Source organism: Anthonomus grandis, chromosome 17 (genome assembly GCF_022605725.1).
Source record: "Anthonomus grandis grandis chromosome 17, icAntGran1.3, whole genome shotgun sequence".
In the NCBI taxonomy this organism is placed as follows: Eukaryota; Metazoa; Arthropoda; class Insecta; order Coleoptera; family Curculionidae; genus Anthonomus; species Anthonomus grandis.
In genome coordinates this window covers 8,438,791-8,464,697 of record NC_065562.1, presented here as the reverse complement: position 1 = coordinate 8,464,697, position 25,907 = coordinate 8,438,791, and the positions used below count along the sequence as shown (strand labels likewise).

General features: G+C 33.1%; 1 protein-coding gene across 5 annotated transcripts in view; it reads right to left on the bottom strand.

Annotated features, from left to right (window-relative positions):
* LOC126746123 (serine/threonine-protein kinase fused) overlaps positions 1-22,602 on the bottom strand; it is a 41,604-nt gene extending 19,002 nt beyond the window's left edge. For 2 of the 5 annotated variants that reach the window (XM_050454228.1, XM_050454230.1), the window contains exons 1-8: positions 22,357-22,601; positions 10,159-10,272; positions 9,840-10,098; positions 9,577-9,788; positions 1,684-1,874; positions 1,334-1,629; positions 1,023-1,285; positions 665-971 (exon numbers count right to left, since the gene is read on the bottom strand). In XM_050454228.1, coding sequence (XP_050310185.1) covers positions 665-971; positions 1,023-1,285; positions 1,334-1,629; positions 1,684-1,874; positions 9,577-9,788; positions 9,840-10,098; positions 10,159-10,272; positions 22,357-22,467 — 1,753 coding nt within the window. In that variant the 5' untranslated portion in view covers positions 22,468-22,601. Of the gene's footprint in view, positions 1-664; positions 972-1,022; positions 1,287-1,333; positions 1,630-1,683; positions 1,875-9,576; positions 9,789-9,839; positions 10,099-10,158; positions 10,273-22,356 lie in introns of all 5 variants that reach the window. The other 3 variants (XM_050454231.1, XM_050454229.1, XM_050454232.1) reach the window with 3 other exon arrangements.
* Between the last annotated feature and the right edge of the window lie 3,305 nt (positions 22,603-25,907).

Below are 25,907 nucleotides of genomic sequence, written 5' to 3'. Positions count from 1 at the left end.
AGTTGCTACTATTTTTTGGTAAAAGCGGCAACACTGTATCGCTAAAAATATTTGTAATCGTTAGATCACCAGCTAAAATCCATGATGCCAAATTTTCAAAAAAAATTCAATTTTCCGTTCTCCGTAAACGTCTAAGGTACCATCAACCATCAATCACCCTGTATATTTTAAGCTAATTCAAAACTTATTTAACTTAGGTATACAGGGAGTTCTTTAAAGGTACTTCACCCAAAAAACGTTATTTTTTTTAAATAAAATAATTTGATTTATCGGTAACAATTAATAACTATTGATAAATGAAATAAATCGATATAGCACTATTTGGATAGTGCTTATTAAATTCAGAAGTATAGTTTGGGGAATATGTATTATAGATATCCTTAATATATGTTCCTTTTCTTTTAAAAGTAGTACTAGCAGTGGTATTTATTAATAAAAACTGAGAATCATAGAATATAATATAATCATAGTTATATTTAATCATTTAAAATTAAGGGTAAAGAATATCAGAATATTATTTTATAGGGTTCTTATCAGCTAAATTTCGCCGTATTTCTAAAAACAACTTTATATACTATGTTTAGACAACCTTTTTATAAGTTAACCCAGCTTCGACATGTTTATTCTTGAACGAACTCTATATTATAATTTTAACGATACTTACCCAATCCTAGTAGCAAATTAATGGAACCAAACATATTTAAAACGACAACCGCATCACAGAACTGGCTGACAAACTCGTCCTCCAAATGAACCAAGTGACAAGCCAACATGAGAATATGCTCTAAGGCCTGCAATTCATCACTATCAAACTCATTTAATGATTTACAGGTAAAATCATTTCTTGATGGAGCTATTACACCCTCTGATGAAGAGTTGGAGGATTCAGAAGAAGATAAATGCTTGCGGGTTCTGAGTAGCAGCTTTGTTGCGTAAATTAAGTTCGGTAAGAGTTTTACTTCTAAATAAACCTAAAATTATCCTAAAGTAATAAATCTGAAAGTATGGAAGGATGAAAATACCTTTTTGATGTTTTCGATAGTCTCTTTGGAAGTGCCTTTAACAACAAACGCTATTGAAAGCAACTTAGCTACGTAACTTAATACTTTGCTATTGGAATAAGTATTTCTTAAAGGTGACACTATGATATTGGTGAGATTTGGCTGAACCAGAGATGACATTTCCCCATTCATTACTTCTTTAATGGAATTTTGTAAAAATACTATCCACTCCTCCGGTTCTATTGGATGACTGTCTTCAATAAAGTTTAGTTTTTCTTTTAAACCTAAAATATCAAGGGAGTTTTAGGAATTCCCTAATATTATATTCGTACATTTTCCGACGTCTTTTACTTCGTCACACTTCTTAATTTCTTCGTTTACATTTCCGTTCTCGTCTCTGTGGCTTTTGCCTTCAGTGAATACTTCCAAAGGTTTTTCCTTTGACGAGATCTGTTCTTGAGATGTTAAAGGTTTTTTTGGGATTGCTCCAGTAGGATTTTGCCCAGTGTCTAAACTATTATTTTTATTATTACTTAATGTCGCTTTCTCTTCTTTTACTTTTTCCCTGCTGTGCTTTTCATTTTCCGGCACTTCCACACTCTTCTTGGCCGTTCTGGGAATGGCTCCTCTAGGTAAATTTAGCCCTTTTAAAATAGTTTTTACATTTTATTGCAATACTTACTTATTAGTATGTTTATTATTAATACTGTCTTTCCTTTGCTGCTCCTTGGCCTCTTGGGCACTAGCACTTAAAGATATCGTCAGAGGCATTGGTCCTGTGGTCTTAGATATTAAAATATGGCCTTTTACAAAGGAATGGTTGAGGATTTGATTCCACGTTAGTCGTTTGGATGGATTTTTTTGCAATAGTCCCTAATGAGTAAAAGTGAAATAATACAATTTCCATCTTTTAATTAAACATGTGAAACGTTCTAATTAATACAAAGAAAATAACATTCCTAAAGCCATTCCTAAAAAAATTTGTAAACTTTGTTATATTTAGTCAAATTACAAAAACCTAGAAGTGATAAAAGCACCTCTTAGGGAATATTTGTCTTAGAGGATTTATTTAATTACCTCCTTAAAAATAGTCCATAGTACAGGAAAAAATCAGCAAAATGCATTTATTTAGTTAAGAGATCAAGAAGCAATAAAAGCTAAAAAATATTAAAATATTGAAATTTGTTTATCTATTATTAAAATAATACAGTCTGCTCTCAAATTCTTCTATAACATTTTAAAATAGTTTTAGAGTATATATCGAGATGTTGTTCTTATTTTTGTTTTAAATCCTTAAACGTTGCAAGCATGTATTTTATTCAACCAATTTATGATGTCCGCAGGGGAAGAAATCCAAAGGGTTTAAGTCAGGTGATCGGGATGACCATTCAATCAATTCAACTCAAAGCTGAACATAAAAATGTTCAGCGAGCCGCTGTGCAACTTCAAGATAGTTTTGAGATCTCCATTTTGTTGAATGTGAGTAAGATCTTGCAAAATTATATTACCGAGCACATTTGCAAAATACTAAATATCTTAAAAAGAAATAAAAATTTGTGTATACATCTATTGGTAAAAAATACTTCACTAGAAGAACTGCAAAACTGATATAAAATATGGAGTATACCATATAAAATAACAAAATTGGTATCCATCCCCCATTTTTATACAGGGTGTCCCATTAATAATGGTAAATATTTTAACAGCAGATTCCTCTCATAAAAATAATGAGGTTAGGTTAGATTTTCCTAGTCCGAAAATGAAATGCAACCAAGATACAGGGTGATAAACATTCAGTTTTTTTTTTAAATTTTGCTCATAACTTAAGCATTTGTTCTTTGTTTTTAATGAAATTTGGTCTGTGGGGGTTTCTTTATATGCCAAATATAAAACTTTAATTTTTTTTAAATCATCTCACAGAGGGCGCCACCAGCCTTATTTTAGTCTTTTTTAAACTCCATAACTTTTTTACACTTTGTATAATGTAATGTTTTATTATAAATTTCTATTCTGCAAGTGTTTTTCCTTAAAAAAGTTATAACTTAAATGTGTCGCTAGGATTTACCATTCTCGAGATATTTGGACTTAAAACTTGCAATGCGCTCAAGAAAAAATGAATATTTTTCTACTTTAAGTTGAAAAAAAAAATAGGCTGTGTCTAACAAAAAAATAAAAACAAACAATGTCACTGTCACGATTTATGTTTTTTTAGTTGCTGTGGCGCGTTATAGCTCACACGATTAAAGTCTGGCAAGTGGATCTGAAACAGCGGCAGGAATGTGGGCCATAATATTCGCCGTTGACACGTTTAACCTCAAAACGTAATTGTGCGGGACTTACTTTCTAATAATATGCAATATAAGATTTTTTATAATCTAAATAGTTATTCTATTTTGGCTTTAATACGCAATTGTTTTACCATTAAATATGGTACAATTAAATGTTTGTCCAAAAAATGGATCATGTTTAGTAAATCTGGCAACATTACGTTCCACCTCTACATTCCTACTTCTACTCCTCTACTTCTTGTATAATGGGGGTCAGCCATTATGAACCTGAACGCTTGTTTTTTTTGAAAACCTGATTGGTTTCGCTCGCCACACGTGTTTTTGTTATGAATTATTTCGACAGTTCATTGGACAGCGTCTTTGTCACCTGTTTACAATGCTTGCTGCCGTTTCAAAACATTGATTACAATTTTACTATTGAAGGGTGGACAGTGGCGTAGGTTTTATCGTTGATTTTTGGATTCCGTTTATTTTATATGTTATTTATTATTTTGTTTTATTTGTGGCTATTAATTAGAAAAACTGATATTAGTGCAATGTTTACCTATAAGTAGGTAGTGTAATTTTCGTAGGTTTGGAGTTTCACTGTTTTATTACTTACATGAAATACCTAATATTTAACGTTTTAGTTTGTTTTATTATTGTCTACATATATACGAATAATAACATTTATTATAATGGATAAATTCACTGAGGGTAAGGTCCTTCATAGTCAAACGAGGGAAGTGATAGCAAACGTTTACAGGTAAGTTATAATAATTTATTTAAAAAAAAGTGAAATACATTGTGCCTCTTAAAAAAACAGTAGTTTTATATTTTATTGCTTTTTGTATACCAACTATGCATTCAAAATGTTATTAGGATTTGCGATGAAGAAGCTGCAAATAATTCGATGAAATTGCCTCTTAAGCGTAAGCTTGATCACGTTTCCCTTTATACTAGAGTCTCCGTATCATCTGTGAGAAAAATTCACAAGGAAGATGAAGAAACGCGACAAAATAACCCTGATAAAATGTTAGCCAGTCCAGGGAAAAAACGGCCACGGAAAACTGTCGTCGAAAAAGATGACAGTTTTCATTTTCATATAGTTAGGCATTGTATCACCAGATTTTACCTGGATTATAAAGTGGTTCCGACAACTAGAAAGTTGTTAAGAAAATTAAAAGTGGCAAATTTTTCTTATTCCAGGGAAACGCTTCGGCTTTTATTAAAGTCAAATGGCTTTTTTTGGCGTAAGTGTCAAAATAAGAGGAAAATCTTAATGGAGAGGCCCAATATTCTTTCCTGGAGATACAAATATCTTCGCGAAATACGAAAATATCGTGATTATTTACTTGGACGAAACTTGGGTGGATAACGATTTGACGTTCAAGAAATGTTGGCAGAGCGATACGGTTACTGGTGTTTTAAAAAATATTAGTTCAACGGGTAAGCATACAATACAAAACAGTGTGTATAAGTTACATACATATATTTTTTCACGGGCAAGGACCCGTTAAATTTGAGAAATATAATTGTTCATGCAGGTTCCGACAAGGATTTTTTGTCGACAATGCCTGTTTAATATTTAAAGCCGGATTGGCCACAGGTGATTACCATGGCCAAATGAATAGGGAAAATTTTACTAGATGGCTCACGGAAAAACTTCTCCCAAATATACCTGCCAATTCGGTAATAGTGTTAGACAATGCTCCTTATCATTCGGTGCAGGAGGATAAAACCCCAACAAAATCCTCTTTAAAAAGAGATATAATCGCCTGGTTAACTAAGAAAGGTAGCTATAACAACTTAATTAAGCCTTTTGAACTGATAAATTTTAAATTTTAAATATATAAATGTACCTACATAATATGTACATACACGGTGAGCTAATGAAAACTTTCCACCCAAGTTTCTTCAGATATTTTCTTTAAAAAAAAATTTTTGATGATCGTTTTTTGACTTCAGGCGAACAAATTTATTTGATATATTCAATCCCTTAACTCTAACCCCCATGCGGGGGTGACTATCAACCCCAAAATCTTAAATAGGAAGGCGTGTGGAGTGATACCCTTACCATTTAAGATTTTGGGGTTGATAGTCATGGGGTTAAAGTTAAGGGGTTAAAACATAGGAGGTATAACATAGCATAGCTCAACATAGGAGGCAGCTAGATTTTAAACTCTTTAAAAACGTTTACCAGAGACTTGGGGAAACGGGTTCATTCAGGCCAAAGCGAGATGTTGGGCGTCCAAATAGACGTAATGTGGATCAAGAAGAAGAAGTGTTAGTGCAGGTTGCTGAAGATCCAGAAATAAGCGTAAGGCGTATGGCGGCAAGCACTGGAATTACTAAGTCCTCAGTTTTAAGAATTTTTCATAGTGAGCGTCTTTATCCATACCATTTTACGCCAGTACAAAATCTTTTGGAGACAGATCTTCCAGCGAGATTAGATTTCGCTCGCTATATCCAGGAACAACAAAATCAAGATCCCCTATTTATTAATAAAATTATGTTTACGGATGAAGCGACTTTTACCCGAAGCAGAATTTTTAATTTTAGAAACAAACATTCAAATCTAAACGGTGAATTATATTTAAACTTTTTAGAAACAAAACTCATTGATTATTTAGAAAATTTGCCTTTAAATCTGCGCCAAGATATGATTTTTATGCAAGATGGCGCTCCTGCGCATTTTGCTAGACCCGTGAGAGAATATCTTAATGCTAATTTCAACTGGATAGGACGTGGAAGTCAAAGACCTTGGCCCGCACGAAGTCCTGATTTCAACCCATTGGATTTTTGCGTATGGGGATACATGAAATCCATTGTTTACGAAAATCAAATAAACACAAGGGAATAATTATTAGAAAAAATTCAAGCCGCTGCTGAGTCATATCGAAATGAGCAATTATTATTTAAGATCCTGCGGTCTTTTAATAAAAGAATTTTAAAATGTCTTGAGACAAATGGAGGCCATGTGGAACATTTACTGGCAAATATTGATAATTTTTATTTTTAACTAATTATTTAGGTTTTATATTTTTATTTATCAATCATTTAAAATGTAATATAGCAATTTAAATAGTTTAAAATATGGTTTTCATGAATGTCTTTAAAATCTTTAAATGTAAATATCTAGAAAAAGAGTAATCCTAGAGACATTTTTAAGGTATACCTTTTGTAAGCAAAAATGCTTGCAGAATGCATATTTAAAATAAAAAATAAAATTATACAGGGCGTAAAAAAGCTATGGAGTTCAAAAAAACCACTAAAATGGGGGCTCCCTCTATGAGATAATTAAAAAAATCTAATAAAATTAGATTTGGCATATAAAAAAACTTCCAAATGCCAAATTTAGTTAAAAACAAAAAACAACTGCTAAAGTTATAAACAAAATTAAAAAAAAAAACTTAATGTTTATCACCCTGTATCTTGGTTGCATTTCATTTTCGGACTAGGAAAATTTAACCTAACCTCATTATTTTTATCAGAGGAATCTGCTATTAAAATATTTACCATTATTAATGGGACACCTTGTATATGCTGGAAGCCCAACCCAACAGGGTATTTTTCAGCATATACAAAAATATAATAAAAGGAAATTTTACCTTTGATGGTAAAATAATTTAGGTTCCAGCATTTCACGTCAAGCGTAACATGAATTTTATTCACGAAAGACGTGGTCGGACGTTTTTTCGACATAACTTGAAAAAGTTCTTTAATTATAATTTAGGAATTAAATGAGCTCAGATAAGTGATGGCAAGAGTGCATTGCTTACACTTATACATCTTATGATCATCTTTAATAATACATGTCGAATCGTCACCATAAAATCGAAGTCAAAATAGTCAAAAGGGTTTGAAGATGGGAAGAATATGCGATTTGTGCATTCAATTCCAAATAATTCAATAGTAGTAGTATCTATAGAAAATTAATAGACATAAAATAATAAAAGTGAACAAACAGCACATTTTGCAATTCGGTAAATTTCTGTCTTTTGGCTGTTTTGCAGTAAGAGTAGAGCAAGAACAGTATTTCCTTAATTAAGGAACTATTTTCATAGCAGCCAGTATTTGCAAAATCTACTTTTTGTCTTCTTGGCAGGTTCCAGGTCCATTTGAATAAAATCAAAATTTTAGATAATCCAAACTGTTCTTGCGAAGAACATGGTAATATTAATCACATTTTTTTATGTGTCCTCTAAACGTTCTGCACACAAACAGTCTATATGAATTTCTTTATAGCAAATATATTTCGGGTCCTTATAACATAATTTCTTTTGGCACTCGATGATAAATCAATATCTAGTAAAATTGAAAACTTTTTTAAAGATAAAAAAATGTTTTGGCTAAAATAACAACAAGACAAGGTTAACGATTTGCCTTTACCTATTCCAAGAAATGCACTGATGCAGAAGTCAATAATTTACAATCGAGTAAAATTTCATATAACCATTTCCTAATGTAATTGAGTCTGCACAAAATCTCAATCATTTTAGAACATCTTTAAAAAAAAACCCTATTTCTAAAGCCTACTACAGCCTCCATGAATATACTATACAAATTTGTGTTAATACTGCAAATTAGTATTGAACCCTTGTTCTAGTTCTTATTTTGTTATTTGACTTTGTATATGATATTATAATTTGAACTTTTTTAAACAACTTCTATTTTGTTATAGATTACCTTAGACTCTTGCTTCTTATACAATAAAGAACTTTTGACTATTGTTGCAACTCAACCAATGAATATTATGTACCTTAACAGACTTTGATGGATTGTTGACTTTTAATCGCGAATGTAAAAAGCACAGCGTCAGTTTGACAAAAATGACATATAAGTGATCAATCCCCAAAAAAAAGGAGTAAGATTATATGCGTCGCTAGTTTTGTCTCTATACGCCCTCTCCCTCAATCTCTATGTTTTTCATCACCCGATAGACAAAAAGTGTGCTGTCTCCCCCGGGTATTTAGTTATATTTTTTGTATACTAAGATTACGTTAAAAAAAGTGTTTTTGTTGTAAACTCCATTAAGTGTTATAAAGTATTTATAACCCCGAGCACTATCTATTATTTTCCAAAGGCGATAGGGTGAACCAAGCAAATGTAATAGTCAAATCCCTCATAAAAATCAAAAGGATCTTTACTCAGGGCAGTAAAGCACTGCGGTATGTTGGAACAAGCAAACTCCAACAACTATGGAAAAAGAACGCAGGATGCTCCCAGCAAGTAGAAAGTAGAAAATTGTAAACAGGTTAAGGAGCAAAACAATTTTCGAAAATAAAAATTCTAAACTTAACGCAAATAACATTAATTGTTTTTACTGTTCAATCGTATTTCAACTCACTAAAAACTTCTAAACTAAAATCAGCTTTAACCGATCCTCTGTTTTATTAACCTAAGGTTTGTGAAACTTTTATTTTACACCTGTCACTCTAAATGATATAATGAATATAATTTTTATAGAGAGCGTGATAAGAAGACGAATTGTAATTTCTATCTTTAGGCAGGGGAGGATATTTCTTCTAGTACAATCTCAACTCTCTGTTCCTCTCATTATTAATAATTGAAAATTTTACCAATAAAAATGTTTAGTTTCTAGAGGCTAATAAAATGCTTATTAACTCAGAGTTTGGATTTAAGTCATGCAAATATTATATCATTTTACATGTTGAATCCACTCTATCTAAAGCTCATGGAGTGGTGGTCGCGTTGGTATTTTGTAATCTGGCAAAAGCAAGACACATTTTTGCGCTAGTAATCTATGGCTTTAGGGCATTTGTTTTTCCAGTGGCTTAAGTTATATCCCTCCAACAGGAGCCAGAAACTGATTTTTGGGGATGACATTTCTGATAAGTTAATTGACTGCAAGCGTTCCTTAAGGCTAAGCTCTTTAAGGCTAAGTAAATAATCTACCATCGGTAATAAGTGATGGACAGCATATTTCTTTTACAGACATTGACGTTGCTTAAACATAAAACCAGCATTCAGTTCTGTTTTTCTTTTTTTTTATTGCAGACAAATTTAAGAACAGGTTGTGTTACTGTATACCAAATAATGTGAGACATACAAACGTTGTCGTATTTCGGAAAAAAAAACAAGGTATCACTTAAGTCTCCTTCCCAGTTAAGATTTGAGAGGTTGCTTTCACCAGCCCTAGAGGTTAATATAATTTGACTGCCCTTAAAATATCCCTCTAGAAATAGAGTAACCATATTTTAATTGCTTTTATAAGGGTAGTACATTTTTAAATTGACGACCAATATAATGCATTCATTATGAAATACTAAACTCTACATACATACCTTTAAAAACGAAGTGCACTCAGGAGAAAGAAATGTGGGCCACTTTATTTGTTCAGTCTTTATTTTCCTGATTAAATGTAGTATGGAATTAGTACAAAATGGTGGAGTGCCCATAAGCAATTCATAAATTATACATCCCAATGACCACAGATCAGCATTGTAATCATATGGAAGTTCGTCGATTAATTCAGGGGCCATGTATAGAGGAGTACCTGCATAAGAAGTGTTAAGTCTAAAAAAATTAAAATGTTACAAGTGACTACCTTTTATTGACGTCAAAACATGAGTTCCAGTACTCATGTTTCTTGCAAAGCCGAAATCACATAGTTTTGCCCTATTTTTCAAATCAAGTAATATGTTTTGAGGTTTCAAGTCCCTATGCAAAACTCTATTAGAATGTAAATAATACAGAGCTGATACTAAATCCCAAACAATTTGTTTAACTTTATCTTCAGTTAGATACCCCTGTTTACTTAAAACGTCCGTAAGCTCTTTTGGTGCAAATTCGGTTATCACTACAATCTAAAAAGTGGTTTTAAAAATTCTCGATTTGTTAAGATCTTCTGTAAAAAGTATATTTGCCTCATTTTCCGTTTCAAAGGAATCCAGCATCTGTATAACATTGGGATGGTGCAGTTCTCTTTGGATTTCACATTCTCTTCGAAATCCTTTGAGTTCTTTAGATGAACGGCCTCTCTAAAAGAATACGTCATTTTTTTCTACGAAGTAAAGCACAAAAAACTGTGTAGGTTAAACATTTAATAGAAATTAGCTATATATGGAATAAATTATCCAGAATCCTATATCTATCGCATCTGTATTGACTAGTTGAAAAAAAATTATAATGCAGGAAACAACAAATCAAGAAACACTTATCTGAATTTTCCTTGTATTAATATATTTAAGGCTTCTCCTAGTTACAGAATGTGTTTTTTTGTTCAACGAATAGGGTTCTGATAAGATCAACCAAACATCTTTAAGTCAATTTTAAATCATAACAACAGAAACACTTGTATTACCATAGCCTTATGATATTTGTGTTTCTTCTTTACTGTCACTGATTTTATATCTTGTGATATTATATTTAAATATAGGCAAAAAATAACTATTTGTATATAGGTATATGGCTACAGTGGCTCTATAACTGGCATCATTTTGTTATTGATACTTTGAAATAAATAAATAATTTGCTTTATATATACAGTAGCGGACAAAAATAGAGCGACGATACAGTTTTTTTCTTTTATTAAAAAAGCAAAAACGCAAGAACTAAAGCTCAATAAAACAAATACACTCATTAATAAACATATATTTATAACATAACATACCAAAATTCTTCCGTATAAACAAGATCATAAAAAGAAAAGTTAAATATTTCTATACGACAAAAATTAAGCGACGCTTACAATAAAAATAAAACAAAACATTATCAGATTGCGCCCTTAATATTTAGTCCACAAGCCTTTATTTGCGAGTACCTGGTGGCACCTTTGAGGCATGGAAGAAATTAAATTATGAATTATATCTTGATCAATATTTTTCCATATATTTTTAATTTCTTCAAAAATGTACTCTTTGTTTTTATAGGTTTTACTTCTACGTTGCCTATCCACAATTTCCCACAGGTTTTCGATCGGGTTAAGATCATTAAACCATTCTTTTATACATTTTGCTGTATGTTTTGGATCATTGTCGTGTTGGAAAATAAAACGTAGTGGCATATTCCATTCCGCATAAGGTAGCATGACATTTTCAAGGATAAATTTATACTTAAACCTATCCATAATGCCCTCAATTTGGTAAATTGGTCCCATTTCATAGCCAGAGAAACAACCCCATACTAACACGTTGCCACCTCCATGTTTTACAGTACCTTGGACATACTTTGGGTCAAGTCTTTTACCTGCAATACGACGAACATATTGAACACCATCATTTTTATACAAATTAAACTTTGACTCATTACTAAAATGTACTTTTTTCCATTGCTCCGGTGTCCAGTGAGCATGTTGTTCTGCAAACAGAAGACGTGCTTTAATATTCTTCTTACTAAGAAGCGGTTTTTTGGCAGGTTTGCATGCTTTTAAGCCTGCTTCAACTAGTCTGCGCTGTATCGTTCGAAGGAAACATTAGAGCCCCCAGCTTCAGCCAGAATTTGCTTTGCTGACAGAAAAGGGTTCGCCTGGGAGATCCTTTTAATTTTTCTATCCAGTTTCTTTGAAGTTTTTCTCGGTCTACCCGTCTGTTTTCGGTTAACTACTTTTCCTCTAATTCGATAGTTCTGAATGGTCCTCGACACAACAGATTTTGAAACCCCTAGTTCTTGTTTTATTACGTATTGTAGTGTTCCCATCTTATACGATGCAATAATTCTTTCTTTAAGATCAATAGAAAAACCCCGAAGCATTTTTAAACAAAATATAGATTTGATACCGACCAAAACCGATGTTTATCTACTAATGGTATGAACAATATCGATCAAGTCGCTTTATTTTTGTCCATGAAAAAATGCATAAAAACATACAACAATTTACTAATCTCTTGCTATTCATCACAAGAGGCAAAGAATGTTTAACTACGATTAAAAAAGGTATGTACTGATACTACAAAATTGTTCCTAATTATAGAGGTACAGTAACAAAGTTTTTTAGGAATATTATAGCGTCGCTTAATTTTTGTCCGATACTGTATGTTTCTTCTTCATAGTCAATTTAATATTTAACATAATTTGAAAATTATTGGTTTACTGTATCCAACATAAATTAGTCAACTACACTCTTTTGTTTTTGATTATTCTTTCAAAAAAGTGATCAACACAAGTTTTGTTTGGTCTGTTAGTTTTATTTGTATATTAAGGAATTGTTGCAAGCTTTATGGGTTTAACAATGATATTATTTAAATTTTAAAGTATGATTAAATATTAAATAATTTTATGGCCGTTCACATTTTATAATACAGAGTGTTTTTTAAATTGGGATTGTGGATATAGGACATGTTCTCACAGGAAGCAAACATTTACGGATACGAGGGACAGTTTGTGTGAACAAATCCAACCTATACTTTTACTACCAACCTATACTATTTTGAATAATTAGTTAGTCGGGCTTGGAAATTTTAGACAAGAATAAGGATTTTTCATTTCCTACATTTTCTGTAAAATTTTTTCCTTTTTTTTCTAGTTTTTTTCAAATATAATTTTTGAGTTTTCAAGAAAATTTTATTTGACAAATTTCTATTTTTTTGAGCTCTATGTCATCCTAACAGAAAACCCCCAACAAAATAACACTGTATATAATATACCTAAAAAAGTATAATTAATAGTGTCGAAGTCCATATTTAGCAGAAAGGTAGAACGAGAGAAGTTAAGCAAGGTTGCCATTTTCCTCAACAATAAAATGCAAATTTAATAGCCATCATGAGATACAGAATTATATAAAATGCATCACACAAATCTTAAATTTTCTTACGTAAATGTAATTTTATTACATGTAAATGTATTTATACATATATGCAAAAAGATTGAAAGACTTTTGTGACATCTTTTATATAGTTATGTATATAATTATGCCTATTACAATAGCTAAAATGCATCATTACCTGTTTTGAAAACATTTTTTGAATTTTGTTGTGGGGAGCCTTGCTTAACTTGTAAGTTTAATTAATTTCTAAAACACTTCAATTCACAGACTTTTTTAGGTTTTTATATTTCTTTACAAAATACAATAAGTAATCTTCAGTCAAATATTGTTCATTCCTCTTTTTCTCTCTATTTCTTACAAAAGTTAGATGTAGACATTCTTTGTTGGGTTTTTCTATTATAATTTGGACCAATAAAGATTTTTGATTTTCTATTATTTGATTTTAAAATATTTTTTACATTTTTTATTTTAAATTACCCGAACACTCAGCCTTGGCAAAGTAAGCAGCTTCCATGCTTACTTTGCCTACTAGTCATAATCAATTAAAAAAGTAGCTTAAAAATAATAAGATTCTTGAAATTTTGTGAAAACTATTGTGTGAAGTTGTATGATGTGAAGAAATAACTTTTTTATTCCATAATTGGGTAAATAGCAGCAATTTGCGGCTTTAAAAAAAATTAAAAATGATAGTCATAGGCTTGGCTATCATCCTAAAACATCTTTATCTAGAAGCATTTTTGAACTTCCTTGTATGTTTTGTTTATTACCTTGCTTGTATTTTGACAAACGTTTTGTGATATAGTACTTGAGCTGATGTGAATTTCAAATATTTAATGTTACAATAAACATTGTATAACTTGTAAATTGTAAACACAAGTACAAGTTTGAGTTTGACAAATTTGAGTTTTAATCTGTTGCTTGTATTTATGTTATGCTTTTCATTGTTTTATTATAATGATCTATTTTAGACTAATGGGTATTATTCTAATTATTATTTTCACCACATTGTTTGAATTTAATATTTATTTATAATTTGTACATATTTTAAATACATTGTAAATTATTAGCTAACATAATGTAACTATTAAGCACTTAGTAACAGGCACCTGTGTGTGCATACTTTAAGTATTGCTATTTTTACTAATATAATAATTTTAGAAATCATGCACACTTTAATCACCATTGGTTTTTTTATCAGGTAGTTTTTTTGTTTTAGCTTACCATTAAAGGAACAATCAATCAAGCTAGTTAATAATAAATTAGGTCTAGTATTAAAGAATAATTTGTCATATTATAGTGTAAGCAATAAAAGTAATTTTTTTCAAGTTATTTTTAATAATTGTTTGCAAATTTATATTATTTGTATTTTTTAGTCTTGTTTATATTCCTTTGAGCAAGCTAAAGATTTTTGGAGCAAAATAATCTACAAATCTTTGGTTAATGTTCTTGATGCTTATTGGTATACTTAAAAGGTTATATATGATAATTCTTGTGCTGTATCTGTAATTAATATGTTACTAAAGTTTTTATAAAGATAGTTACAAATGTAAATATTAGTTATTTCGATATTATACAGTCTATGAGTCAAGTATAATCTAGGTTATCGTAGAATAAGTTTTACCATGTAATAACTTTTACTCTGTCATTTTGTATTGTTTTTAACGAGTATTGTAGGCACCACCTCAGACTATTATTCCAGAGAAGAGTAAAGGTTCTACCAGGATATTATAGAAAGTAACAAGCAGTTTGTGATTTAGAAATTCTCTGAGTAAATAGAATTTGTAAATCAAAAACTTAATTAATTTTTTTACATTTTAATTACTGTGTTGCTCCCAATTCAGGTTTTGGTCAATAATTATACCAAGATCCTTTGGCTGAGATCTTCAGGTATATTAAATGAATCTATTTTTATTTCATTAAAATTGGGTCTATTTATTGATTTGATTAAATGCTATCTAGTTAGTTAAAAATCCCGTTTTTAATTAAGATTCGCTTCCATCCCACATATTACCTGAAAAGATTATCATAGTATCATCTACACTACCGCTCAAAAGTATTTGCCCACATATGACTGTTTTAAAGTTATAACTAAAAATAATAAATCCATCAGTTATTCTTATGAAACGGTTTATTTATTATAACAAAATGAATGTAAACAATACATTTTTTCAATTAATTAAATTTAAGAAAATTAAATTTTGGATTCATGTACATGTCCGCCTCGATTTTTAATAACAGAGTTTCGGTAGTCTTCTAATTAATTTGCCCAAAGTTTCCTGAGGTATCTGCTGCCACTCTTCTTGGATGATCCTCCACAAGTCTTCTTTTGATGTGGGGCATGATTTTCGCACTTGTCTATCCAGTTTATCCCACAGTAATTCGATAGGATTGAGGTCCGGTGATTGTGGGGGCCATACCATAACTTTCAGAAGATGTTGCCTTTGTAATTGACCTAAATATTGCTTGTACAATGTCGACGTGTGCTTGGGGTCATTGTCATGTTAAAAGATGAAGTTTTCCCCAATTATTCGAGTACCTATCAGAAGGAAGTACATTGTCACTTAAAATTGTTTTGTAACCCTCTTTTCGAAGCATTCCCTCTATTCTAATTAGATCGCCCACTGCAGATCCTCCGAAACAACCCCACACCATCACCGAACCACCACCGTGTTTAACTAAGGTCACCGTACAGTTCTCAGCGACCCTTTCATTGGCATAACGGCGAACAAAAACTCGCCTCTTCGTTCCAAAAACCTCGAATTTCGACTCGTCACTCCAGAGGACTTTCTTCCAGTCATCAATGATCCATTCTTTGTGTGATTGGGCCCACTCAAGTCTTTTCTTCTTATTAACATCCTTCAGTAGCGGTTTTGATACAGCTAAACGTCCTTTAATACCAGCATTATAAAGTCACCGTTTTTCTGTCGAAACACTGACCGCTTTTTTACGCCCCTTGTTGATTTTTGCTGTGATTTCAGGGACGGTAAGGCTTCTATTGCGTTTGCTTGTAATTATAATATTTAAATCCTTCTTTGAACTTGTGGCGTTTGGCCTTCCCGATCGAGGTTTGTTGCTAATAGTCCCTTCTCTGGTGAATTTCCTAACATTATAAACGACAGTCCACCTTGGAATTCCCAAATCCGTCGAAATTTGACCGTTAGTCTTTCCAGCCTTATGAAGTCCAATGATAATACCTTTTGTTTCTACCGATAACTCTTTTGTTTTAGCCATTTTAAAGAATGTTGAAAAACCAGCAAAGAAACGGTGACAATCATCAATAAGCAAGCGAAATTATTTACCAATGTTACACAAAATCAATTCTTGAACACCTTTAAATGTTTCGAATTTCATCGGAAACGAGCTGTAAACAGATTAGTTTTTTAGAAGAAGTGCATATTTTCACATTGTTCGTTATTTGCAAGACTATTTTTAAATGCTCAGTGCTTTTCAATGAACCATAGTTGATAGGTATGCTGTTTAAGCATATATGCAATTTACAAAAGAGATACAAACTAAATATAGGTATAAAGATAAGATTTTTGTATCTAATTTAAAATATTAAAAAGAATACATGGTGGGCAAATACTTTTGAGTGGTAGTGTATGTATGCTAACATTTTACCACTTATATTAAGATTACAAAGGGTGTTTATGTAGATATCGAATAGCAAGGAACTCAATACTGTGCTCTATGGGATTCCTATTACATTTTTCTGCAGGTCACTTAAAGTATTTCCAATTTTGACATACTGGGTTCTCCCAGTAAGGTAACTGCCAAAGACCTTCGACGCAATTCTTCTCGCAACATACTATTGAAGCAGATCAAGGAGCAACTTGTGAGAAACTGTGTTGAATACCTTTGCCAGGTCAGTAAATACTACTAATTTTTTTTTTTAATTTTTATCCAAACCACCTGCTATCTCTTTAACTAGATACGATATGGCATCAGATGTACTTAATTTTTCTATAAACCCAAATCGATTAAAACAAAATATTTGATTTGCAACTAGAAACCTAAGAAGTCTGCCATTGAGACCTTTCTCAAATATTTTTGATAAATTATTTATGGGACTGTAGTTTGTTATGTCTTCTTTGCTCCCTGTATTTGTATATGTGAGTGTTACTAGAATAGATGTTTTGATGTGGTCTGGAACAAACTCTGTTTTAAAAATTCTATATATAATGTGGCAAAGAGGTAAATGAATGTGTAGGGTTTTAATTACTTTAGTTGAGGATTTACATTAGAGATAATGATGATATCAAAGCAAAATAAACTGTAAAAAAATATCCAAAATCCTTTTGGAAGTGTATAAAGGACAGCCATAGTTTGCCCAACCCTTTTTATTATGGAGTCCAATCTGCTTTCTCTGGTCAAGCCATAGAAAACTTGTTTAAGCATTTTCAAACGGTTTATGCTAATAGTGTTATAATGATAATAAGCCTTCCTACAATATTGTTACCAATGCTTCTGCTGATGTTAATTTGAATTTTACTGATTTGTCTGTCACTGATGTTTATCAAAATGTAGTTAAATTGCCTAATAAACAGGCCACAGGGCCTGATGGTATCCCTAATTATTTCTTTAAAAAATGGGTGTGTCCAATTGTACTGTCCCTATTCATACTATTTAATAGCTCTCTCTGGATTTTACTTTTCCATCACTTGGAAAACAAAGTCTTATTATCCCAATATTTACAAATGGCCAAAAGGACAAAATTGAAAACTACAGAGGTATATGCCTCCAGCAGCTATTCCTAAGTTATTCGACTGTTTGGTTGCAAAACTGTAATCCTGGCTCTGCAGAAGTTTTTGATCTGATTCTCAGCATTGTTTTTGCCATAGAAGAACCACTGCAACAAATTTGTTATCTTAGCAATCTGATCTCTTGCTCCCTATGGAAGAACATAAACAAGCAGATGCCATATATACTGACTTTTTTTTGATCAGGTTGATTATAAAGTTTTGTTTGAGAAGTTGTTGTCATTGGGTTTTCATACTTAATTGGTTAATTGGCTTAAAAGTTGAAGAGAGTGCCCATAGAGTCAACATAGGCAGCTGCCTCTCTGACCTAATTACAGTCACCTCAGAGGTTTCTATCAGGGTGGACATACATTTCCTTTGCTTTCTAATGTTTTTGTCAATGACATTTTAACTTGTTTCAAAAATAGCAAATGTTTGTCATTTACTGATGACCTAAAATTTTGGAAAGTGACACAGTGTTAGTGATCAGAACCTTTTTCAGTATGACTTGGATTGCCTTTTCACTTGGTGCAACATAAATAGGCTTGAATATTATTACATCAGCTTCACATGCAAATTAAAATGAATCAATATGAAGTATATAATAAATGAACATCTTATTAACTATATCTTTTCTTTAAAAGATCTGGGTGTCACTTTTGATGAGAGGTTGTCTTTTGTGGAGCATATTAATATTGTTGACATGAGGGCTTTCAATTTTTTTATTATTAAAAATTGTAATCATCTCTCAATTGAGGCAACCAGACTTGTTTATTGTTCCCTGATCAGATCAATTTTAGAATACTGTTCTGTGGTATTGTCCCCTTATCACCAAATTCATATTAACACTTCTAAAAGGGTTCAACATAAATTTTTTTACATTGTGCTTATAGGTCTCATATTGATATTGTTGACCATGACAACAGTTTTATTGAGAATCATCTGGCTCTGATGCCATTTGCCAGTCATAGGGAAGTCTGTAGTCCAATGTTCATCTTCAAACTTGTACATGGCGATATTGATAGTACCTTTCTTTTAAGTTGTATAACATTTAATCTTCCTTATCAGGGGCTTAGACATCATGTCACTTTCAATCTTCCTTTTCATCAAACTTTCTATGGAATTCATAGCCTTATCAATCTTTATAAATATGAGTTTTCTAAATAAGCATCCTGATTGTGTGAATTATGATAATAAATAAATAAAATCCCATCTATTCCCAGAAGGCAGTTATTTTTTAGACAACCTAGGGTTAATGCGCTAGTTCGCGACCAGGCGCTAGTTCTCGACCACTTGAGCGTTTAAACATTAATAATAAGAAAACAATCAGATTTTTCGCGCCGAAATAATTTGGAATTGCTTCTGACACCTTTTGATCATCGGTAACACTTAGCGCCTCCTACATGATACTAAAAGGGTTACCTCAAAAAATCAGTTGACATCGTGCCACAAACGCATTAGCATTATTGTGTATATTTGAAAAAAAGTTGTAAAGCGTGTTGCAATAGAAAATAGCGAGTAAGTGAACAGATTTAAAAAAAAAATTGTGTGTCTTTATTATATATGCTTTAGAAAGACTTTTTGATAATTTTTTCAACAAAATTTTGCTCAAAATATATTTTTTTATACTAAATATTAGGTGGTCGCGAACTGAATTCAAAATAATAGTCATTTTTAGTTCTCGGCCGGGTGGTCGAGAACTAAAGTTTTACGACCATTGTTAAATCGTTGTGTTTAATACAACAAAGTTTGTGTAAAAATGTTTAAATATTCATTTCAATTAAATGTGGTGGTAGTTCTTATATCTTGTAAGAAAAATATATTTCCATTAGTTTAGTTCGCGACCACCCTTTTCAAAACATATAAATTATAAATTTACTGCTGAAGTTTGATGGTCGAGAACTCCAAAACTTCAATTTAGTTCTCGACCACCCATCTTTTTGATGAATTCTATGCTCGATTCTATGTGTTTCTGGAGCGATAAACTGCCTCGCCTGAGGAATTGCCTCGGGACGCAAACAGGGTCGTTTGTGCAAATGGTCTGTACTAACGGTTATGTTGTAGTATGTCATACTATATCAGAAAAAATGTATAATACTGTTGAACTCTAAGGAATGCCTCGGGCCAGTCCGCTCGTTCGGAACTGTCCTCTATCTTGATTGCAAATGTTTTATTTTTCCAGTGGCACGTAATAAGAAAAATTCTTCTCGCACTCGCTCAAAAAATGCTGCTCCAAAAAGAAAGATGTTTACGTATTCACAAGAAAAATTAAAAACGGCTTTAAAAGACATTAGAAAGAATGGACTTAAAATTCGTGAGGCCAGTAGAAAATATCTGGTACCAAAGACGACACTACTTGATCGGTTATCAGGAAGAAGGCCTAAAGAACTTAAAAAACCTGGAGCTGCTCCCCTCCTAACTGAGGAAGGGGAAAAACGGAAGAGAGAAGGAATTGGATTATAAATATTGCTAAATGCGGGTTTCCAATACAAAAAGATACTCTTATAGAGACGGTCTCACTGATAGCGAAAGAATCTGGCCAGGAATTATTTAAGGACAACACATCAAGACAAAGCTGGTATTTAGGATTTTTAAAAAGGAATCCGGAGATATCTCTAAGAGAAGCGGAAAGCGTTAATAAGGCTAGGGCAGTGGTCAGTGAGACTTCAATACGAAAGTGGTTTTTAGATTTGCGAGAATATTTAACTAAAAACAACCTGATGCAAATATTTAGTGATCCCACAAGAATCTTCAATTGTGACGAATCCGGGTTTTGTTTATGCCCTAAATCAGGAAAAGTTCTAGGACCTAAAGGCTACAAAAATCTTTACGACATTAAACTTGGAAACGAAAAGGAAAATATAACTGTTCTTATGATGTTTAATGCAAGTGGAAACATTTCCTCACCTTTAGTATTATTTCCATATGTGAGACCCCCAAGAGCTCTTGTCGAAAATATGCCACAAGGATGGGTGTTAGGGAAATCTGAGAAAGGATGGATGACTTCAGATGTTTTTTTTGAATACATCGTGAATGATTTTCATAAATGGACATTGGAAAACAATATTCCTAAACCACTATGCCTCATGAAGTAGAAATAAAACCCTCTTGCTCAAGTAAACCTGACTTGCAAATAATTGATAATGATTTATCAATTAATAATGATATAAATCAGGTAAGCGTTGACTTACTGATTACTGTTAAGTGATGACCTCAATGATGTCATTAATATTACCCCTAATATTGAGCCTAATATTATAAGAGATCATTTTTCCAGTGATGCAAATGTCAATACCACTTCTGATAAAAGCAAGAATGATTGTGATGATGTTCTAAAGGTTAAAGTCTTAAAATTATTAGCTGTTACCAACAGCTTACCTCTGCAAACATCAAATAAACCATCATGTTCTTTTATAAAAGCATTTGACAATCATTTATACCTTGAGCCAATCAAGCGAAGTAGCAACACTAACAGAAAAAAAACCGTTCTTGAAAACACCTAGCGCGATTTCATCTAGTGAGTGGAGGAAATATTATGAGAAAACAGAAAACAAACTTAAAACAATTCAGAAAAAAGAAGAAAGAAAAAAATTAAAGGGAGAAAAGCAAAAACTTTTAAAGGCTTTGAAGAAAAAACAAAAAAAAAAAATGGTAAAAATCGTGAAAGCTTGACAGAGCAGAGTAAGATACCATGTGCAACATGCTTCGAAGAACTAAACAGTGTGATACGGACAACGATGATAAAAAAATATAGGATGCGACTATTGTAAAAAATGGTATCGCAAAAAATGCACCAAATTCATTGATACCCCATATAATATTGCCGCAATTCAAGACTACAAATGTGATGAATGTTAAAGTACGTTATTTTCAAATTTAGTTTTAACTTTTTACTTTATTTGTAAGCACTAATTTTCGTTTTATTTTTTATTATTAAAAACCAACCCACGTGTTTTTTTCTTTAAATTTTTTGTTCCTATTTCCTATCTGGTTTTTTTTTTAATTATATAGAGCATTTTTATTTGTTTTGTGTTTTTCTTTTTAAATAAATAAATATTTGTTTTTGTATTATTTTTCGTTAAGGTTTTTTTATTAAGGTTGTCTATACTATGCAATCCAATCGCCTTAAAGTTGTTTAAAAAAAGAGTGGTCGAGAACTAACATTTAAATAGTAGCAAATCATGTGGGGTGGTCGAGAACCAGGGAAATGGCACTTTTTTACTATTTTAGTAAAAAAAAATATTTAGAATACATCACAATTAAAAATATTTATTTAAAATAATTTAAAACTGTTTAGAGATTTAGAAAAAGTCACTATGGTAAGTTATAGATTAATATTTCAATTTTCACAACATTTGAAAGTGACAATTTTACTAAACTGGTCGAGAACTAGCGCATTAACCCTATATGTTTAAAAATATTTTTTGTTTGAATGGGTCTTAAAAACACTGAAGTTTAATTTTTATGTCTTGATTTGGTTTGCTTTATAACTGCAACTCTCAAAATAACTTAAATCCTAAATAAGAATAAGCTGATTACAATGATCACATTAAAACAGTAATTGACTAAATAAAATCTTATTTGGACTAAAATTGTAGTTTATATGCAAATTTAAAACTTACCTTGCTAATAACTTTCAATGCTACAAAATTACTACTAGACAACTCTTTAGCTTTATAGACTCTTCCAAATGATCCTTCGCCTAAGGTTCCTATTACTTCGTATTTTTCCATTATCACTTTAATAGAAAAAACTTTGATTAAACCTGAAAAATGCTGATTTTACATTAATATTGTTTATTTATATACATTTTCTCCAAAACAATCTAAAATAAATGGGAGTGTCTAGTGAGTAGTCGACAGTCGAACAGAAAAAGACAGATATCATATCACTACAAATTTCTACAGCCGTACAGTCAAAACCATGAAGGTAAAATAAGGAGCTGACACCATAGAAAAATTAAAATAAGAGAGACGTCAAATGGTGCCACGTTTTGGACACCTTATTTTTGATACTTGACAGCTCGTAGTTCCATTGGATGGAAAAGGCGGCGCCACCGACCCTGAACAGTTCACTAATAATACTCCAATTTTCCTTGGGTTTACTTTGTGCCGCCCGTAGTAATCTCTCTTGGCCCTTTTTATAAGTTGCTTATAATTTTTTTTTCACATTATAGTAACGGTGAAAGCATGGATTAGTTGTAAATTACGGAAGCAATTAAAATTCGACTTACTAAATCTGCCAACTTAAGTTTTTTAGGGAGCTTTACTTTGGGAAGATTGATCCTCGCTAAAACTCGTTACCAGATAACCCTGAGGGAATTACAAGTATATAAACCTGTTCTGGGTGAAACTTTATACAAAAATAATCTATTAGTCTTTTATTCTTGGGGGTTATATCTAACATTAAAATTTGGAGAGGCCAGGAGGTTTTTTAAACAACTCACGTCATGGAAATTTATTAAATAACTAACACTAAAATTACCACAAACAATTATTCTACTTCACGGTTTCACAGGAGTTCAATTTATAAGGTCGTTGAATGGTTCATGGGATGTGTTCCACGCAGCTCAAAGGCAATACAAAAAGACACTCAGGGACTCCAAAAGACAGTGCTAGAGGCTGGAGGTCATGCTGCACACTCACTTCCCAGACTCCAACTCATCTCGCGATCCTCCTAGCTGTTCTCGGGCTCCGATTCGCTTAGAGTTCGAGACTGCAAGAAGAATAATTACCTACGAGAGGGTGAAAAGGGCAATCAAGACATTCCCCCACTTCAAATCTCCGGGCATGGATGGATTATATCCATGCCTTTTGCAAAACGGGTTAGAAGTACTAACCCCACATATAGTCAGACTATTTAGGACGTCCCTTGCTAAGGGCTACGTCCCAAAGTTATGGCGTCAAGTGAAAGTCGTCTTCATTCCGAAACCCGGAAAAAGCGATTTTACAGATCCTAAATCGTACCGACCTATCAGCCTTACCAGCTTTATGCTGAAGGCGATGGAAAGGCTGATTGATCGGTACCTTAAGGAAAGCATCCTGGTCAAAAAACCACTGCATGTGCACCAATACGCCTATCAGGCGGGCAAATCCACGGACCTGGCCCTACACCACCTTCTGAGGAAGGTGGAGGGTGCTCTGGCTAGTGGCAAGGCCTATCTGGGTGCGTTTCTAGACATTGAAGGGGCTTTCGACAACACCCCTTTCGCATTAATCTGCCAAGCACGCGAGAGCCGCGGCTCAAAACCCTGTTTGGTTAGCTGGATAGAGGCCATGCTCTCGAAACGTCATGTATCTGCCCAGCTCAACAACGAGATTGTCGAAACGTTGACGGCTAGGGGCTGCCAGCAGGGAGGAGTATTGTCCCCTACCTTGTGGTGCCTTGTGGTCGACAGCCTGATAAATCTTTTAAACAATGCTGGCCTTTACACACAGGCCTACGCTGATGATCTGGTAATCCTTTGTCCGGGGAAAGACGCCGTCTCAATGCGGGGCCCTATGATGAGAGCCCTGCGTATGGTGAACATATGGTGCCTCTCGGGGGGTCTCAGGATTAACCCCAAAAAAGCAGAGCTCCTACTATTCACGAGAAGACGTAACTTTGGCACGCCTCCTGTTATATCTCTAGGTGGCGTGCAGCTGCATTACTCCAGGACAGTTCGATTTCTGGGAACCAAGTTAGATCCCAAACTCTCCTGGTACGATCATGCAGACACCAGAATGAACAAGGCCACCTGCGCGCTATGGGCCTGCAGGCGGGCTTTCGGCAATACCTGGGGTCTGTCTCCTAAGATCCTCCACTGGATCTACTCGCGCATTGTGAGACCTCTCCTCACATACGGGGCTGTCGTTTGGTGGCCATGTACGGAGAAAGCAAAAATTCGTGCTCAACTGGACAGAGTCCAACGTCTTGCATGTCTCAGCATAACGGGTTCCATGCGGACGGCGCCAACTAGAGCGCACGAGGCTCTGCTGAGTCTTCCGCCTCTGGACCTCGTTGTGCTATTCGAGGCAATGAGGACTGCGTACAGGCCATACGTCCTCGGCGAACTACGTGCTGGCGAGACCGGTCACGCAAAAATTTGGTCACGGGCCATACAGAAATGTCCTCTCCTTCTGATGGGCAGTGACTGCATGGCTCCAGTGACTGTGGACTGCGAATCGTATTTACCCCACAACGTCAAAAGTTCTTTATAGTTGCCACGATTAATCGACTCTTCGGTATCATCATGTCCGCGAAAAGCTAGTTCTTGTGAAGCTAAATAAAGAGTAATGTCAACAAGCCACTTTAAATTTGACCGGTTTTCACGTAGTTGATTGTTAAAAGAAATAATGGCTTCTTTTTGAGCATTATCTAAAGCAGAAGCAATATTTTGTTTTCCAAAAAGCCTTAATTTACAAGACGAAAAAATGTGCTCCTTTGATTTTAAATGTCTCTCAATGGACCGAGGCAAATTTTTTAAATCAGAATATCCAGTTTTCGACCACGTAGAATATTCAGTTTGGACAGAAAATAACAGACAAGCCCAGCAAAAAAGCTTTTCTCTTTTAACCGATCCGGTCAACCAATCATATTTACTGTACCAAGTCAAATTAAACCCGCGATTTTGTCGATTGTCTGCAGATCGCTATGAAATTAAATGGGGCTGAGGCTTGCCCAAAGTCTTAATAACATAATATTTGGCATCAAAGCTTAATGAACTAAAATTGTTTAATAGCATCCAGTCTATTAAATCTTCAGCTTGTTTGATTTCATTTAATTTGTTCATCTTTCAGCAAACAAACATTAGAAATGATATGATGATTAATAAAAGAAGCCATTAAATAAAAATATCTTACCTTGCATCACTCAAATACACATAATAATAAATTATTAAACACGATAAATACCTTTAATTAAGTACCAAACACTAACATAGAGGGAAATCCGGCCGCACAATTAAATCGAAAAATCGACAAAATCAAAACTAATCAATAAAACCGTTAGCCAAAACCACCTACCTTGTCAAAATTCGCGGGCAAAAGACACGACAATCACCGAAATCAAAACGACTGAAAACTGCTGAAAATTCAAAACAAAACAAAAATCAGGTTAATCAGATGATCGGAGGCTAGCCTCCCTTGGCGCCTTATTTCGCGCGATGAAAACGGCGTTTGTCAGCGCCAAATCG